The 18,183-nt window shown below is 39.0% G+C and overlaps 1 protein-coding gene across 1 annotated transcript in view; it reads right to left on the bottom strand.

The window, feature by feature from the left end:
• The window catches only part of Rme-8 (receptor mediated endocytosis 8), a 33,352-nt gene that overhangs the window by 14,708 nt on the left and 461 nt on the right, over positions 1-18,183 (bottom strand). Inside the window, exons 2-24 of the mRNA XM_089704912.1 lie at positions 17,734-18,083; positions 17,105-17,451; positions 16,112-16,247; positions 15,711-15,829; positions 15,351-15,497; positions 14,776-14,875; positions 14,510-14,548; positions 13,567-13,739; positions 12,947-13,154; positions 12,619-12,774; positions 11,962-12,219; positions 11,348-11,512; positions 9,863-10,054; positions 9,314-9,522; positions 8,961-9,120; positions 8,580-8,680; positions 8,122-8,296; positions 7,636-7,838; positions 7,061-7,181; positions 6,828-6,992; positions 6,569-6,720; positions 5,788-5,989; positions 5,269-5,457 (exon numbers count right to left, since the gene is read on the bottom strand). Coding sequence (XP_089561038.1) covers positions 5,269-5,457; positions 5,788-5,989; positions 6,569-6,720; positions 6,828-6,992; positions 7,061-7,181; positions 7,636-7,838; positions 8,122-8,296; positions 8,580-8,680; positions 8,961-9,120; positions 9,314-9,522; positions 9,863-10,054; positions 11,348-11,512; positions 11,962-12,219; positions 12,619-12,774; positions 12,947-13,154; positions 13,567-13,739; positions 14,510-14,548; positions 14,776-14,875; positions 15,351-15,497; positions 15,711-15,829; positions 16,112-16,247; positions 17,105-17,451; positions 17,734-18,072 — 4,056 coding nt within the window. The 5' untranslated portion in view covers positions 18,073-18,083. The remainder of the gene's footprint in view (positions 1-5,268; positions 5,458-5,787; positions 5,990-6,568; positions 6,721-6,827; positions 6,993-7,060; positions 7,182-7,635; positions 7,839-8,121; positions 8,297-8,579; positions 8,681-8,960; positions 9,121-9,313; positions 9,523-9,862; positions 10,055-11,347; positions 11,513-11,961; positions 12,220-12,618; positions 12,775-12,946; positions 13,155-13,566; positions 13,740-14,509; positions 14,549-14,775; positions 14,876-15,350; positions 15,498-15,710; positions 15,830-16,111; positions 16,248-17,104; positions 17,452-17,733; positions 18,084-18,183) is intronic.

Raw genomic sequence — 18,183 nt, 5'->3', positions numbered from 1 at the left:
ACTAAAATAAACAATAAATTAAATATTTTTAAAATGACTAGATGTAAACTAAAAAAGTCCCTAAAAGTATGGATGCAAGGTCTTGATTATACTCAGACTGAAGAGATCTTGAAACTGGAAGTATAGAGCACTATCTAAATTACTCACACACACACCCACACACACACACCCACACACACACCCACTCGGCAGAGGTGTACTGCTACGTGGCGCGTCCCCAGGTTGCGGATAGGGGAATGCCCGAGGCTCGCATTATGCGACACAGGGTAGGGGTGAAATAAAATAGCCCCCGCGGACAAAACACAACCCGATGTCAGTGGTCTAGCGTGCCCAGGACTGGAAGGCGACAGGGTATTGTCGTCGCTAGCGCTCCCCCCTGAGGGTACCAGGTCCCACCTCAGGCGTAATTAAGTGGCCTTACTCCGGCAACCGGGGCTCTGCCGGAGCGGACTGTTTATTCCCTAGGTTCTCGTGGGAACAAAATGGAGTCAATTTCAAAAAAAATAAATAAAAATAAAACGATGGAAGAGGAGGAATTAAAGAAGGCATTAGAGCGACATGAACAAACAATCGTTGCTCTAGCAGAATTTATAAAAGGGAAAATGAATGTCCACGGTGAAATCCGTAAATATGTAGCCACACTAGGTAGCTCTTTCAAGAGGGTGGTTGAAAAATTGGAAGTGCAACAACCGCCAACTTCTGTCATAGAAGTTCAAACCTCGCCGTCGCTCTTCAGAACATATTCTGAAACAACAGCGAAAGATACCGAAGTGGAAGAGATCAGCAAAGCGACAACTCCCCAAAGTAGGAGAGTGCGCAAAGCAAAGAGAAAGGAGCGAACTTCACCAGAGGAGACGACTAGACAACAGAAGAAAATTAGAAGAAAGGAGACACCTCTGTTACTTGTGGACCAAAAACCGGAATCCGAAACGGAATGGACAGAGGTAAAGAAGAAAAAGTGTAAAATGAAAAAACCAATGAAGCGAGAAAGACCTAATGCGCTCATTATTCGCCCAAAGGAGAAGGAACAATATGCCGATATCCTGAAACGAGTAAAGCGGGATCCATCAGCGAACCAAATGAGCGAGTGCGTCGATAAGATCCGCAGGACCACCTCTGGGGATATGCTCCTTATCTTGAGCAGAAAGGACACAGATAAAGCTCCACAACTGAAAAAGGCCATTTCCGAGCTCCTCGGACAAGACGCGACAGTTATAAGCAAAGTCCCGGAAGAAGATGTGGAAATCAGAGATCTCGAGGAGTCAACAACGAAACAGGAGATCCTGGAAGCACTCCTAAAAGTTGTGGGTCAAGCCGATGTCAATAATATCACACTCGATAACATTAAAAACATGCGTAAAGCTTACGGAGGCACTATTACGGCATCGGTAAGACTACATTCAAGGGTGGCCAAACAAATCTTAGAAAATGGCAAAATAAAAATAGGATGGGTTAACTGTCGGATCAGAAGCACCAAAAAACCTATTAAGTGCTACCGGTGCTGGAATTATGGACACCTCGCACACAATTGCAACAGCAAGGTAGACAAATCAAAGAGTTGCATAAAGTGTGGAGAGATTGGTCACAAAATTGCCGAGTGCACCAGGGATGCCAAATGCGCACTGTGCCTAGAGCACGGGTCAACAGAGAACATTGCGCATATTGCCGGTTCAAGCAAATGTCCCGTCCTCAGGACAGCACTTCAGACGGTTAGAAAGGCGGAGCCATGCTTAAGATAATACAAATCAATCTTAACCACTGTGAGACTGCACACGACCTTCTTATGCAGACAACACGTGAGCTTAAACTGGACGTGGTAATCATCTCCGAGCCTTATAAGCACCTGAGTAGTGGGTCCTGGCTCACTGACAAAGATGGGAAAGTTGCCTTATGGACCTGTGGTAAGAGCCCCGTAGAAAGTATCAACAATAAGAACACTACTGGCTTTGTGAAGGCAAGGATCGGAGGAATATACTTTTACAGTTGCTACGCCGCACCCAGCCTATCAATAGAAGAATTTAACGATCTCCTAGACAACCTTGTAGATGACGTGCAAAATAACTTCCCAGTGGCGATAGCGGGTGATTTTAACGCCTGGGCAATTGACTGGGGCAGCAAAAGCACAAATGCTAGGGGAAGGGCGTTAATCGAGGCAATGTCTGCAATAGATGTGGTCCTACTGAACAAAGGCAATGAACCTACATTTAGTAGAGGCGAAGCAAGCTCGATTGTTGATGTAACATTTGTTAGTAGCGTTCTTGCAAAGGAAAATACCTCTTGGCATGTCTCTGAGGTTTATACTGCGAGCGATCATCGAGCATTATATTGGGAGGTAACGAGCGGGCAAGTAAAATCCAGACCAGTGAAGCAAAAATCAAATATAAATGGCTGGAAGGTCAGTATTTTCGACCCCGAACTCTTCCATGTTACCATGGACGATCGACCAACTCAAGCACGCTATGCGTCGGACAAGGCTCGGGAGATTATCAGGAGAATAACAACTGCTTGTGATGCAACCATGCCTCGAAGACGAACAGGGAACCATCTGCCACCGGTTTACTGGTGGAATGAAAACATTGCCGAGCTAAGGAGAAAATGCATCCGTGCTCGACGACTCTCCCAGAGATGCAGAAAAACACCTCACTTTGAGCAACTCTACAAGAACTATAAGGAAGCTCGCTTAGTGTTAAACAAAGCAATCAAAGAGAGCAAAAGAAACTCTTGGACCAAAATGTTGGAAGAGGTAGAAAGTGATCCCTGGGGTAGACCGTACAAAGTGGTCATGAAACAACTAAAATATAACCGGACTACACCACCTAAAAATCCAACCTTCTTGAGGAAAATAGTCACCGTGCTATTCCCTCAGCAAGCTAAACTAAAACATAAAATAGTCCGTAATAAGAACGCTGTAATACCCCCGGTCACACACAAGGAACTGATAGACGCCTGTAACAGAATTGGAAACACCAAAGCTCCCGGATTAGATGGAATTCCTAACGTAGCCCTGAAACAGGCAGTTAAATCTGTACCGAGTATCTTTTTGGAAACCTTTGACGCCTGTCTCAAAGAAGGAATCTTTCCCACAATCTGGAAAAGGCAAAGATTAGTACTGCTCCCGAAAGGTAATAAGCCCCTCGATGAACCGTCATCCTACCGTCCTCTTTGTATGATTGACACGGCTGGAAAAATATTTGAGAGAATAATACATAACAGAATTGAAGAAGTAGTCGAACCCCTACTGTCGAACTTCCAATATGGCTTCCGGAAGGGTAGATCCACCCTAGATGCTATCGGACTTGTGATTGACACCGCCAAACAAGCTATTTCCGGGACTAGATGGAGGGGAGGCTCCAAGAAGTACTGCCTTGTTGCTACCTTAGACATAAAGAATGCTTTCAACTCAGCAAGATGGGATGTGATAATGGCAGCGCTTTCAAACCTGAAAGTTCCAGATTATCTTCAGGATATAGTAGCCAGCTATTTTAATGACAGGGTCCTCATATATGACACTGAAGGTGGACCTAAGGAATACAGAGTTACCGGAGGAGTACCGCAAGGTTCAGTACTGGGTCCCCTTCTATGGAATATTATGTACGATGGACTGCTCAAATGTAAAGTACCAAGTGAAACACAACTCGTTGCATTCGCCGATGATCTGGCAGTGGTGGTAGTAGCCAAATACTTGGAGGAAGTAAATTGGGTATTTGATAGGACCTTTCAAGTAATTCAAGAGTGGATGAACTCTGCTGGATTGGAGCTAGCAAAACACAAAACTGAGGCCGTACTTATTACCAGTAGGAAACTGACAGAAACAATGTCACTCAAAGTCGGCAACTATGAGGTTACAACGCAGCCATACGTACGCTACCTTGGGATAATGCTTGATTCACGGCTAAACTTCAAACATCATGCCGAACACATAGCAACCAAAGCAGCGGTGGTAGCGACAACGTTAGCCCGACTTATGCCCAATATTGGAGGTCCCAAACAACATAGAAGAAGACTTTTATCATCTGTGTCAACGTCGGTACTCCTGTATGGTGCTCCACTCTGGTCTGACGTGCTGCAAAAACAACAACCCAAACGACAGGTCGCGTCGATGTACAGGGTCAGCGCATTACGTATTGCCAGCGCATTCCGCACCGTGTCCGTGGAGGCATCATGCGTGATCTCAGGATTACTTCCAATTGAAGTCCTAGCAGAAGAACGGAAGAACCTATATAATCGCAAGAAATCCAGCACAACACTCACAATGGCTGAGTTGAAAAGGGATGAAAGACGAAGGAGTGTCGAAAGGTGGCAACATATATGGGATACCTCCACTAAAGGAAGATGGACTCACCGCCTCATCCCGAAAATTAAACCCTGGGTCAACCGAAATCATGGCGAGGTCAATTATTACCTGACTCAAATGCTTTCTGGCCACGGTTGTTACCGAGAATACCTGCACCGGTTCAAACACGAAGACTCTCCAGACTGCACAACATGCAGCGGACAGGACGAAAACGCCGAACATGTATTCTTCGCATGTCCAGATTACCAGGAAGCTCGGCAGACCTGGAAAAGTATAGTAGGAGCAGAAGTTTGTCCTGAAACGCTAGAAGCAGCGATGCTCTCATCAAAACAAGCATGGGAAGCAACAAGCAACTTCGCAACAGAGGTATTAAAAGACCTACGAAGCAAGGAGCAGATGCGAAAAGCTGTGGCGTAATACCTAAATAAGAGGAAGAGCAGCAATGCTATACGTCCCCCCGTGAAGTAAAGCCTAACGGCCATCCCACGGGGATACGGACTGGAGAAAGAGGGTTGTTTTAGTCGGTATGGACCATGAGACCATGATCGAGACCGACATACCAGGTCACAGATCTAGACCTGAGATACTCAACGGTATTTTTTCCCTCTATAATAAAAAAAAAAAAAAAACACACACACCCACACATGCACCCACACACACACCCACACACAAACACACATATACACATACACATGCATGTTTAAGAGTGAGATTTATTTAATTTATATTGTATAATTATTAAAAATTTGTTTTTTTTGCAAAATTTTTACACATCTGGAAGAAACTTGTTCCCACGACACAGGGAATCCTAGTGTGGGAGCAAGGGTTCTTATATTGTATGTATCATATTATTTTGGATAATAAAATTATTGAATTATTGAATTATTGAATTAAGTGACAATTAGTAAAATTATTTGTCATTACGTAACGTATTATCTTTTTTTCAAATCCCAACTACGTGATCATCCACATACCCGTCCCTCAGGATTCTTATCGGGGTGATACTGGTGTGCAAGCCGGTAGTACGCCTTGCGCACAGCCGCTTCATCCTGCGGCCCGCCGCTCAGCCCGAGCGCCGTGTAGGCCTGCTCTGCAGTCATGGACGCCGGCTTCTTGTCCACTTCGCGACGCCACGCTTCCAGCACGTCTTTGAGGAGCCCGACCTGTGTGGAAAAATGGTTTATGAGATTGTGCAAGTTGATGTGGTTTTGGAAAAAAATTGTATAGAGAAGACTTTAACAGATTTTAAACACGATTTATTAATTATTGGGTTAATATAATTAATAAATCGCGTTTAAAAGCCGTTGAAATCTTTAATTACATAAAATCACACACAAAAAAATAAATCATCAATTATTACAATTAAGTATCATGAAGATAATATATTGGATAACGTTATTGGTCCTGTTACTGGCCAATCGTATAATACACAGGGAGAAAAAGTTCCTGACGAATCGCACAATTCTTTTTGCAGTCGGTTAAACAACACTCACCGGGTCCGGTATGGGCCAGTCGGGGAATCTCTGCGCGTCGCACAGATGGCGCAGGTAGAACATGTTGCAGAACAGCTCGCGGCTCAGCTGCGGGTAGCGCACGGCCGGGACCGCCAGGTACGGGTAGCGCGCTGCTATGTGTGCGCGCAGCCGGGGTGTGAACTCGCCGATATGTGCTGACACTTTCATTATTAGCATCCGCCTGGATATATGAATATTATTTATAGTCGACATGTTTAATAACTCAGGCCCCGGAATCACAGACACAATAGAAAATCTATTGTGTCGTGGACCGATCGGGCCGTTCGGGGCTCAATGGGTTAAAATAGGTAAACGATGAGGTGATTATATTTTCAAATTCATATTATTTAATTATGATTTACTAGCTTACCGCCCGCAGCTTCGCCCGCTTTGTATAAAACCTAATAAATTATACTAAAACCTTCCTCTTGAATCACTCTATCTATTAAAAAAACCGCATCAAAATCCGTTGCGTAGTTTTAAAGATTTAAGCATACAAAGGGACAGAAAAAGCGGCTTTGTTTTATACTATGTAGTGATAATTTAGATTATATTTGCACGCTCAACTACGAGCAGAATGTAAAAAAAAACAGGTATAATTTATACCTACATCTTTGTAACTACATTCCGCAAATAAAAACAATATATATATTTGAATTAAAAGTTTGTAATAGCAGATTCAATTACAATTTAAATCAATCATCAAAAAGTCAAGTCCTAAGTAAATGAAAAAAAAAAACATAAAAAGAGAAGTGTTTACCTCATTTCAGAATTCCAAATAGCCTCAGGCGTGTCCCACTCGCCCAAGAAAATTTGCGCAAACTTCTCCGCGCCATGATTTTCCAAATAGCACACCATTGCTTCAGGCAATAATTGGCCCAAGATCGATCGCTGCATTATGTCCGAACTGGACTAAAACAAGAATAATATTATTTGTCACACTTGCAACACAAAAAAATTGCAAGGAGATTAATTAATTCCTAAAATTAAATCTCTGTCATTCAACATTATTAAATTACCTGATCTGATCTAAAGGCTTGTTTCATGTGAGTCAGTCTTAGGAACCTCGCGATTGGAAGTAAATTGGATCCAGTGTATAGAAGCATAAAGTAAAATACACCGGTAAGATACAATTTAGAAATTTCTGGGTTGTCTTGCATAACTTCGTATAGGAGTGTTGCAACCTGAAAAATAACGAAAAGTTAATAAAATTTATACAAAGAAAGAATTAAAATGATAATAAAATACCCACTTTTTCAACTAAAATCGGGTCAAATGTGAGCAAAAGTTGCACGACATGCGCTAAACAAGCCGGTTCTGACAGTAACCTTTTTACTTTTGGCAGTGGTCGTATCACAGCTTCCTCTTCATCTCTGCAAATAAAACAAAATTTCAATCATTTACAAACAACTATGACACATGTTTTGAAGTGAAACTTCTTTAGGCGCGTTGAGAGTAAAACTTCAAGGTCACTATTGCCATGGCAATACCGTCACGTCATAGAGTAAGGCGACGATTTTAGTATTTTTTATCTTGCCAAAGATCATCTATCTCTCGCTATAATCATTTACCACTTCTGACACGTGTGCTCGGCACACACGCTCTTTTTTTGAAGACTTTGAAATGAACATATATTTTAGTGTCTAAACATTTTTGTTTTACAGATACACTTTTTTAGAAACTCAAACTCAAAAATTTATTTATTCGATTAGACTTCTTATAAAAGCACTTTAGAATCGTCATAACATTTACGACAACGAATTATATGTGTTTTCTTGATGTCCAACTCCGACAGATATGCCACTTGCCACTGGCCAGTGTCCGCACCTGCTGGGATAGTATCTGGCGCAAGTGATGAGCAGGTCGAGCACAGTAGCGGCCAGCTCGGTCTCTGTGAGCGCGGGCGGGCCACGAGCGGCCACGCTCCAGCGCAGCTGCGGGATGCCGGCCACTGCCCGCCAACCCTCCATGCTGTTGGCCCAACACTTCGTCTTGTTGTTGATCTCCCCCGTCTTGTATAGCTCTTTTAACTGGAAAATAAGAAATAAATTTCCTTTGGGCATACATAAAATTGCAAATCAACGCATTTTCATTATTATTACGAAATAAAATACCAATTTGGCGTGTTGCTTAGTGTCGTGGCGTGTTGCTACGTGTCGTGGCGTGTTGCTACGTGTCGTAGCGTGCTGCTGCGTATTGTGACGTGTTGTGACATGTTGCTGCGTGTTGTGACGTGTTGCGACATGTTGCTGATACATACAGACACTAACCATCTACAATTTTATTACATATACAGATATACATATAGCTTACCTGTTTAAAACTAACTGGTCCCTTCCTAACAACTTTGTCCCCCTGTTCCACGTTGTAATACCACTCGCGATCTCCATCCGTGTTAGCCGCTGGACCTTCTATCACATTGGATTGAGCTGGGACCATCGCACGTGACGTATGTAAGTGCGCTAACGTCATTAGATCCACTAGAATCCTGAATAAAACACAAGACAAATTACCATTTACAACATTATAATATATGTAAGTATATTTAATATAAATGATGTCAGAAATCATTACTTTAGTTTACAAAAACAGGCTTAAAATCATGAATTGATTATATCGTCACCGATCCTGGATTTGTGTACAAAATTTGATTTAAATCCGTCAGTAGAAAGTGGATCAAAATCGAGTCTAAAGGAGTCGATTACGTGCAAACATGTCGGTTAGAAACAAACTTACAGGTGATTCGAATAAAAGTGGGTAACAACACTTACCTAATACCATTCCATTCTAAAATTTCGCTAACATTCTTCTTGTGTAATATGAGCTTCGCTAGGAACTGCACCAGTCTATCTCTCTCCATTCTATCACATGTCTAAAAGGTACATAAGAAATTTAATCAAAACTTTCGATCACTAACATCAAAATATAACACATTTAAAAGACTCAAAGGACCAAAATTTCTGGTCATAATACTATAATACCCATAAAAATGTACGTTACTTTATTGGTTTTACCAATAATATACAACAAAAGAAAATATATTTCACAAACTGAAAGATTGATTATACGACTCGAAGGACCAAATTACTCGTGAAATTTTACTATCAAATATTTACGTTATTTTTATCACAAACACACAAAAGTCAACTTACTCTATCTAACATTTGCACAATATATTTAGTATCCGCAAAGGGTCCGATATCCTCATAATACCTCCCGTACACAATGGTCATCGCTTGCAGGCACATGCATTTCATTTCTACTTTTGGAGTGGAAAGGAATCGGTGATAGAGATCGTTGAAGAATTCATATCTAAAACAAAACAATAATACAGTAGGAATGATACGATATGAGGTAAGAATTGAAATTGAAATTGAAAAGATTTATAAATTTACAACAAGAATTCGAAATAGTGAAGTAAACGCAAAAAGTATAAAATTAGTTTAGGACTTGAGAGGGTAGAAATATGTGAAAAAACTGTATTTTGACATGAAAAAATACATACGACTTTCGTATAGGACTATCGTCGTTGTCCTTTTGCTCTAGCAGTATCCGTAAATAATAATCGCCAATCTTGACTTCGTTCTGTAAGCACTGATAATGGACCTCTAATTCAGCGTGGTTCCATGATGTGAGCGTATTGCCAGCTACTTCTCTGTCTGCTGTGAAGTCACGGAGCTCTTTTTCTATCGCGTTTCGGAGTTCTTCTCTGGTCTGAAAGTTATTGATAGTTAGAACAAACATTTTTGAAATAAGTGAAACGACTTTGTGTATGTTTGTCACATTATTAATGTAATTGTTTTTTTTTTTTCATTAGTAATGTGACAAACATACAAAATAACACACATACTTTTAATGATGAAACGGTGCTATTACCGATTTTACAACCAAAAAATGTTGATACGTTGATAAACAGTGCAAAAGTTAGAAAACATAAATCAGGCAGTAGAAAATAATAAATAATTGGCCACATTATAGGTATAAAAAACCAAATTTCATGATTGATTAAACTCGATATACATACATCATCTCTCATTAAACCCAAGTGACTCACCGTATGATTCCATATAAGATTGGGCAGCGCATGATCGCGATGGAACTGGTAGTAGAAGAGCGGCCAGTTGGCCGTCGACTTGAGTCTCTCTCTGCGCCTGCGCAACACTACCGGCCGCGCCTGGGCCTCCTTGCGGGCGTCCGTGCCACGAGCGCGTTGCGCCCAGTGCTGGAGCGCCAGTGATGCGTAGTGCTGTGGGTTACGTGTATGTACTCGAAGGATCAAAATATATACCAATTATAATAGCTTTATTTTATTTATTTATTTCTTATACTTTATTGCATTGAAAATACATAAATACATATAACAAAGACAATACTACAGAAACAGCAAAGGGCGGCCTTATCGCTAGGTAGCGATATCTACCGGGCAACCCAACAATCAGAGGAAATTTAACAATATGATGTGGGTGAGCAAAAATAAGGCAATACTAACACATTGAAAAATGTACAAAATAAACATATACAATAATATGTATGCTTTATAGTATGCATCATACACACTACACTAGTATAAAGTAAATTTAATGGTTTTTAATTTTAAAATGCGAATGCCAGCGACGCGTAATACTGAAAATTGTCATTGTTAGATGTACTCGAAGGACCAAAGCATATTGGTAATAAAAACAGTATTTGTGTATGTTTTTCCCTTGTGAGTGTCACTGCTTCGATCACGTTGCGTCCAGTGCTGGAGCGCTAGTGATGCGTAGTGCTGTGGGTTACGTGTATGTACTCGAAGGATCAAAATATATACCAATTATAATAGCTTTATAGTATGCATCATACACGCTACACTAGTATAAAGTAAATTTAATGGTTTTTAATTTAAAAATGCGAATGCCAGCGACGCGTAATACTGAAAATTGTCATTGTACTCGAAGGACCAAAGCATATTGGTAATAAAAACAGTATTGGTGTATGTTTTTCCCTTGTGTGTGTCACTGCTTCGATCACGTTGTGTCCAGTGCTGGAGCGCTAGTGATGCGTAGTGCTGTGGATTACGTGTTAAATGTACTCGAAGGATCAAAACGTATTGGTACTAGAAATTTTTGAAGTGAAACTTCTTTATCGGGGTTGGAAAAAAATTGAGTGTAACATTTTTTCGTTATGCGTGACATTTTTCCGTTACGCGCCATCTTTTTCTTATCCCTACCACGCGTGATTCGACGTATTTCTGTAAAGTTGAATATAGTAAATTATTTTGATATTGAAAAATAAGGTCATAAAGAAGTTTCACTTCTTACGTGTGTACACTAGTATACGCACACATTTTTTTAGTAGTATGTAGTGCTGCGAGGTCCGAATATTACAAACTTTGATAGGCCGAACCGCATTTGTAGTAAAAGTTTTACGTATGTTAGATTTACTCATAGGACATAACCAAAACATATTATAGGAAGTTGATTATTGTGGTGTGCTTCTACCACATCTTCGTTAAATTAAACAAAAAACAGTTTATTTCATAAGTTCCAGTTTTCAAACTCACCTCTAAATGTTTCTCAACGTATTTCACAGCCTCCCAATGCTTAGGTCGTGGTCGTGTCACAGCTTGCGCAAGTTGCAAGTTGTCTCGTTCCTGTATCGCTTCCTCTTCTAACGCGGCCGCAGGGGGACTCTCTGCTGATTCTAAGAATGCGAGTAGACCGGATGGCTGAAACAAAAATTTGATTTTAACAATTTGATTATGTCGAATTGAGAAATAGTATAATGAAAGCATATAATTTTTAATCTTTCATATTTTCCGTTTTTTTTTTAGTGTTAACTTCTTATGGGAAGGTAAACCGTTTCGCTACTAACGATTCAAGCTTCCCCTTTCCCTGATTAGCTGGTCACTTCTATTGGACGTAGACGCACACGTTTTTTTTTTTTGTAATAAAACAGTTTTTGAAGTGAAAACTTCTTTAGCGGCGTTGAGCACTTTTTCTGTAATGGGTATAAAATCTTAAACTCGCGTCAGGACACGTGACCTGATCGAAAAAGCGTAAGACGGATACCATTTCAAAATATCAAACATGCTCAACGTTAATAATCAAGTTTTCACTTCTGCCGGCACTCCCAGAGTGCAATCCGTCTTTTTTTTCCACTTGTCCCACCACTCACCATGATCCGCTTGAGCAGATCCGCAGCGGGCGCGTGGTCCACCAGCCACAGCGCCACCAGGTGCCGCGCGAGGTGCCGGTGGTGCAGCCGCGCCAGCCCCGCGCGAGCCCCCTCGTACAGCGCCGTCAGCAGGTGCCGGGGAAGTGCCGCCTCAGCTAGTGCCAGTGCCTGGATCCTGGTGCCGACCCCGCCGCTGCCCTCCTCGACTAGCGCGCGGGTGACGAGCCCGGCACCTTTCACTATCGCGTGGGACGGGTGCTGGAATGGTATTTTTATTTATTATAAAATTTAATCAATAGTCGAGGCAGACTCGAAGGACCATACACATTTTTAAAGGTTACGATAGATCCATACTAATATTATAAATGCGAAAGTAACTCTGTCTGTCTGTCTGTTACTCAATCACGCCTTAACTACTGAACCAATTTGCATGAAATTTGGTATAGAGATATTTTGATACCCGAGAAAGGACATAGGCTACTTTTTACCCCAGGACATAGGATAGGTTTTATCCCGGAAATCCCACGGGAACGGGAACGTTTTTCTTTGACTGCGCGGGCGAATCCGCGGGTAGAAAGCTAGTAGGTTATAAAGATGAACAACAAAGATGTTTTTACACATAAATAACTTTCAGTTCCGTTAATTATTTCATCTTACCTCAAAAAGTCGGAATATAACTCGTCCTCTGGTAGCAACCATCTCCAACAGCTGGTCGAACTGTTTACCATCCGTGGTTTCACTGTACGGCACGCATAATGAGAACGTTAAGAAATCTAACATGGCGCCTACGACTAGTGCTCCGCTACCTGCCATCTAAAAGAAAATGAATATAATTTTAAATTAATATATTTTCAAGATAATAGTTATTAGCCTATTAATTTACGTTGCTTCTAATTCAGGCCGGGTTAGGCATTTTGATATTATCATACCACTTGTTCTGCTCACATTTCTATAAAATTTTCATCAAATTTCCAGCGATACTCACAATATGCTGCGCCCACATAGTCAACAATCCATCCAGGAAGGCCTGTGACGCAAGCATGCTGGCCTTATTCAGCTGTTCCTGTCTGAGATCCGGTTCAGCATGCATCGGCTGCAGAAGAGCACATACAGCTTCCAGCGCCGCGTGGGAACACGCCGCTGACTCGCGACGCAGCGCTGATACCACTGCTGAACCTATCCATTCGCGGAACCTGAACATACGGACATATTATTGCTGTAAAGGAACATAAAGCTGGCCATAATGTGACGGGTAAGTATATCTATATCGGTCCTAGTGCAAAAAGGCTATTGTAAAAAGGCAATGTAAAGCAGTAAAACATGGTGTGATAACTGATTCATTCATAATAATCTATACTAATATTATAAAGATTGTTTGTTTGTTTGAACGCGCTAATATCAGTTACTACGGTTCCGATTTGAAAAATTATTTCAGTGTTGGATTATTAGCTCATTTATTGAGGAAAGCTATATATCATCACGCTAAGACCAGTAGGAGGGGAGTTTGATGAGTAAAACCTGTTTTGTTGGGCACATCGCACATGTAGTGGTCAAAAAAATAGTATCGACTGTACCCTGTCCCCGCACACAGCGACACACACATACCCCGGCAGCGCGGTGAACGCAGCGAAGCCCACTTTGCTCGCGCACAGGCGGCGCAGCGCGTGGAACTGCGCCTCCAGCTCGCGCGGCGTCAGGTTCGAGCCCGACGGAGCGCTGCTCACGAGCGCACTCAACGCGCCCGTTATCAGCTTTTCTTTGTTCTCCGCGAATAGACGCTGTCGACAAATGGTATAGATAAGATGTCTGAACATTTGGACTTGAGAGGAAAATTTAATAGGAGTATAGCCGACAAAAAAGATTTTCATCAAGTTTTTTGGAAGCTTTTTTTAAGTGAAATTTCTTATTAGCCCGTTGAGAATAAAATTTAATAGGAGTATAGCCGACAAAAAAGATTTCCATCAAGTTTTATTGGAAGCTTTTTTTTAAGTGAAATTTCTTATTAGCCCGTTGAGAATAAAATTTCATGGTCGCGTCATGGCAATACCGTCACGTCATGGTGTAAGACGTCGATTTTGGTATCTATGAATCTTGACAACGAAGTTTCACTTCTGACATGTGTGCTCGGCACACACGCTCTTTTTTTATGTTTCAAATAATTCATTACATTGAAATCGCGTAAATAAACAATATGGCATGTCATCTAGATCCCTCATGATTTGTTTTTAGTGGAATGGTTATTTACAAAGAATCCCAATTTAGAAAATCTACACGGAATATGTAACTTATGTTACTCATTTACATATTGAATTAAGTCATTGTTATGAATGATATTTACTTACTGAACAAAATTCTAATATTTTATGGGTACCCACATTAGTAATATACAACCAGGACTAATATATAAAAAACCGTAAATAAATAAAAAAAAACTGTAGGACACCACTGTAACCAAACTGCATGCAATTTCATATCCTCATTCAAATTGATTCCCATAAATCCATTTTATTAATACATATTGCAAATACAAAAAACATAAGGGACTTACAAGATCCCAGGTAAGAAACAGCCACAACAGGGGACGGGCCTACAAGGCAACAACACAAAATTAACATGCCCAAATTAACTTGTCACATGGTAACTTAAGCAGTGCAATGTTAAGCCAACAATCAATGATATTTATAGATATTAGCAATGAAAATATATACAACATAATATGCAACCTCATTTTTGTAAAATCAGGCTTTTTTTAATCGATTCATAAATGACTTTTTTTTAATAATTTAATAAAATTAATTATGGAAATTATCTTACGTCCTGACTGACGGAATATATGAGTCCACTGTATCCAATATTCGCGTTGAATCTTTCTATCACCTCCACACGCGACATGCCCACTGGGTTTTGGAATAACCTAAAAAACAAATTATTTTAATAATGATTTCACTTTTTCTAGTATTTTTATTAACTTATTTATTCTTTATTAGTTACATAGAATATCTTTCAAATATATCAGTAACAAAATAAGTTTAAATCTTGTATAAATGGCTGAATACCATCTAAATGCATAATATATTGATAAATTTAAAAAATTATTAATTTTTGAAATTTAAAAAGTAGTATTCTGAGAAATCAATAGCAACGCAAAACCTTATCTATATTATTCTACAGTATAGTATATTATGGAGGGAGAGGGAAAGTTATATATTTGATTTCTTTTTCCCTTTGAAGTGAAACTTCTTTAGGCGCGTTGTAATTTTAAGGTCGCGTAATGCTCATGGCAATGCTATCAAATCATGAAATAAGTTGACGATTTTGGTATCTCTGAATCTTGCCAAAGACGTTCCACTTCTGACACGTGTGCTCGGCATTTTTATTCATCCACTAACCGCAAATGATTAGACTCTGTCTCTTCATCAACGGGCTGGTGTAGTGGTCCGAGTCTGTAACCACGTGGTGTACGAGACATTCGCACGTGCACGTCGCGCTGGCCGGCTGAACGCACACCGTCTAATAGCGAGGCTAGTAACGCATCCCTAAAAAATAATAATATATGGACATTTAAATTTAACATACAAAATAGTTAACGCTGAAAACATTATAATGTTTCTAGATCAAGTCAAGTTAAAATAATATAGAGTACATAATTGTAATATGATCGGTTTTAATGTCTCTTTCTCGAGCCTTCAAGTTTTTAAGAATTTTATTTTAATAATAAATCATTGTTTAAAGTTTAAACCATAACTTACCTTTCTCCAGCATGATAAGTTCTAACTTGTCCGTTAAGATATTCTATGGAAAACTTTTGTGGATGATCTGGATCACGAACCATCGCAAACACATCACTGAGTGGACGAAGACACACAACCTGGACAATTAAGAGATAATCAAACTTCACATAGATTTATATAATTAATATGAATAATATATTAAATTCATGATCGCAAATTGAAATAATGTAAAGAAATCGCAATTCGCATTGCATAAACATATTAATTAGTGTTAAAATACCTATAACAACAGATGAGCAAGTTTTTTTAGATATTTATAATTTTACACAAAAAATTTCTACTTATATTATATTTAGATCACCATCCATAAACACAAATTTAAATGGTATAACATAAAATAAATGTATTTGAAAACTCACAGAATATGTCTGTGGGTCTCTCTCCAAAATACAAGTGTCAGAAAGGCACAGTGTTCGTTTCATTGGCTCCATATGCCGTGCGGGGTTTACTTTGTGTACTAGGAATTCACTTAACGAAGTCTGATGCTGATCTCCACTGGAAAATAAATACAAACAGATATTTTAAGAATAAATTTAGGAATAGTAATTATGTAAATGTAATTGTAGTGATTGAATCGAAATCAATATAATTTCATACAATTGTCTCTAAGATATAAAATTTGTATGCCAATTGTATGGTGAATTAGTGCAGATTATTAACTCTGTATTACCACAATTCAAACAAATTAAAATTTATTTATTTATTTAAAGTATGATTAAGGGCCGATTTTTCAATCCTTAGTTAAAACTTATTCATCGAATATCGTATTAAACAACCATTTTAAAAATGTGTTACTTGCCCACTTTTTGACAGTGTTTAGGTGACATAAGATTTAACCAAGGATTGAAAAATCAGCCCTAAAAGAGATAGTTCTAAAACAAAAAATTGCAAATCTATAAACAAGCATTTTATGTGAATCATATATCATAGTAGGTAATCGTAGAAAAAAAAACAAAATGGAAAAGTGCAAGTCGACCCACAGGTCATGACTAGTTAAACATAAACAAATAGAATTTCATTATCTTTGTATTCTAAATTTTGGGCACATGTTAATATGATAATTATAGGCAGAGATAAACTATGTGAAAGGTCACATGAATAATAGCCTACTCTATATAATTAATTATTACTACAAACAAGTTGTATAAATCAACAAATACAAAATATACCCATTACAAATATTTAAAAAAGATGTGATAGGTATGTGGACAAATATTTGTAAAACTGCATTTTATATATTTTTTTATGACCATAATGTATACATTCGCAATGAATATTATGTTATTATTTAGTTTTTGAAGTGAAAATTTTTAATCCATGCAAAAAAAGTACAATAAAATGAATAAACATACCTATACTTCCCAAATCGTTGATTGTGATAATCATCCAACGTAATTGTAGCCGTTAGAACTTTAATCGTTATATTGAGTGTTAGGTTAGCCATTTCCAGCATTTTATTAATTATTCCTTGGTGGTCCATTGCATTAGAGAACATGTGTAGCCGACTATATCCACCCAGGGCTATCACGAAGCCACCTGGCACATCTCGCACGGGGAGTAAGCCTTGGATATCGTTATATGGGTAATTGGCTAGTAATGTGTGTGTAGCTGGGTCTAATTGTTCTAGAGAGCATGGCCCCACTTCTAAAACTACTGGAAGACGAGTGCCACTCCAATGGTGCTTGTAGGCTTGGTATCTCTGTAACAAAAATAGTATTAATATGCCAGCATTCATAATAAAACAAGTTATTTTTTTAGTATATTATTGTTGCTTGTTCTGGTAGATTTGTCCATGCTAATTTGAATATGTTTTTACACAGTTTGTCAATAAGTTTGATTAACATTCAGTGATACCTGACTCAAACACTTATAGTTATTCTATTGGTTAAAAACTTTAATTGATGATTATTACTTGTTATAATGCAAATTAAACAATATGTAACACTTTTGTTTAATTAACAAATAATCAAGAAACACTCACATAAACATCCTTAGGCTTTTCAGCAAACAAATGCCTATATTTGAATGCCTCTGTAAGAATCAGACACTTGTGTTCCGAGGAAAACTTCATAGAATCAACTTTCTTATCTTTTTTCATCACAAGGGTGAAGTCATGGTTGGCTGCTGAGTTTGAGTGTTTAGCTGATGATATAGTGATTACATCTGAGTACAACCACTTGTTGGTTACCTCCAAACGATCAGGGTTGTATGTTGTGATACCATGAGTCCCGATTGAGAACACCCTTTTATACTTCCCTTTCCATGAATGTTTGGTGACAAGAAAAGATGCCACATCTTGATTATCTTTTAGTGGAATCATCTTTGCATTTTCTACAAATAAAAAGAATCCATTTTAATTTGTAATACTATTTTCCTGTTAGATAAAGGGTTGGCATGATATGACATATTATTAAACTTGCGGAAATCGCAA

Source organism: Colias philodice, chromosome 16, assembly GCF_061535455.1.
Source record: "Colias philodice isolate Cphi_HAF_F1 chromosome 16, ilColPhil1 Martin Lab GWU primary, whole genome shotgun sequence".
Classification (NCBI taxonomy): Eukaryota; Metazoa; Arthropoda; class Insecta; order Lepidoptera; family Pieridae; genus Colias; species Colias philodice.
The sequence above is the reverse complement of the archived record's forward strand: the minus strand, read 5'-3'. Positions and strand labels throughout refer to the sequence as shown.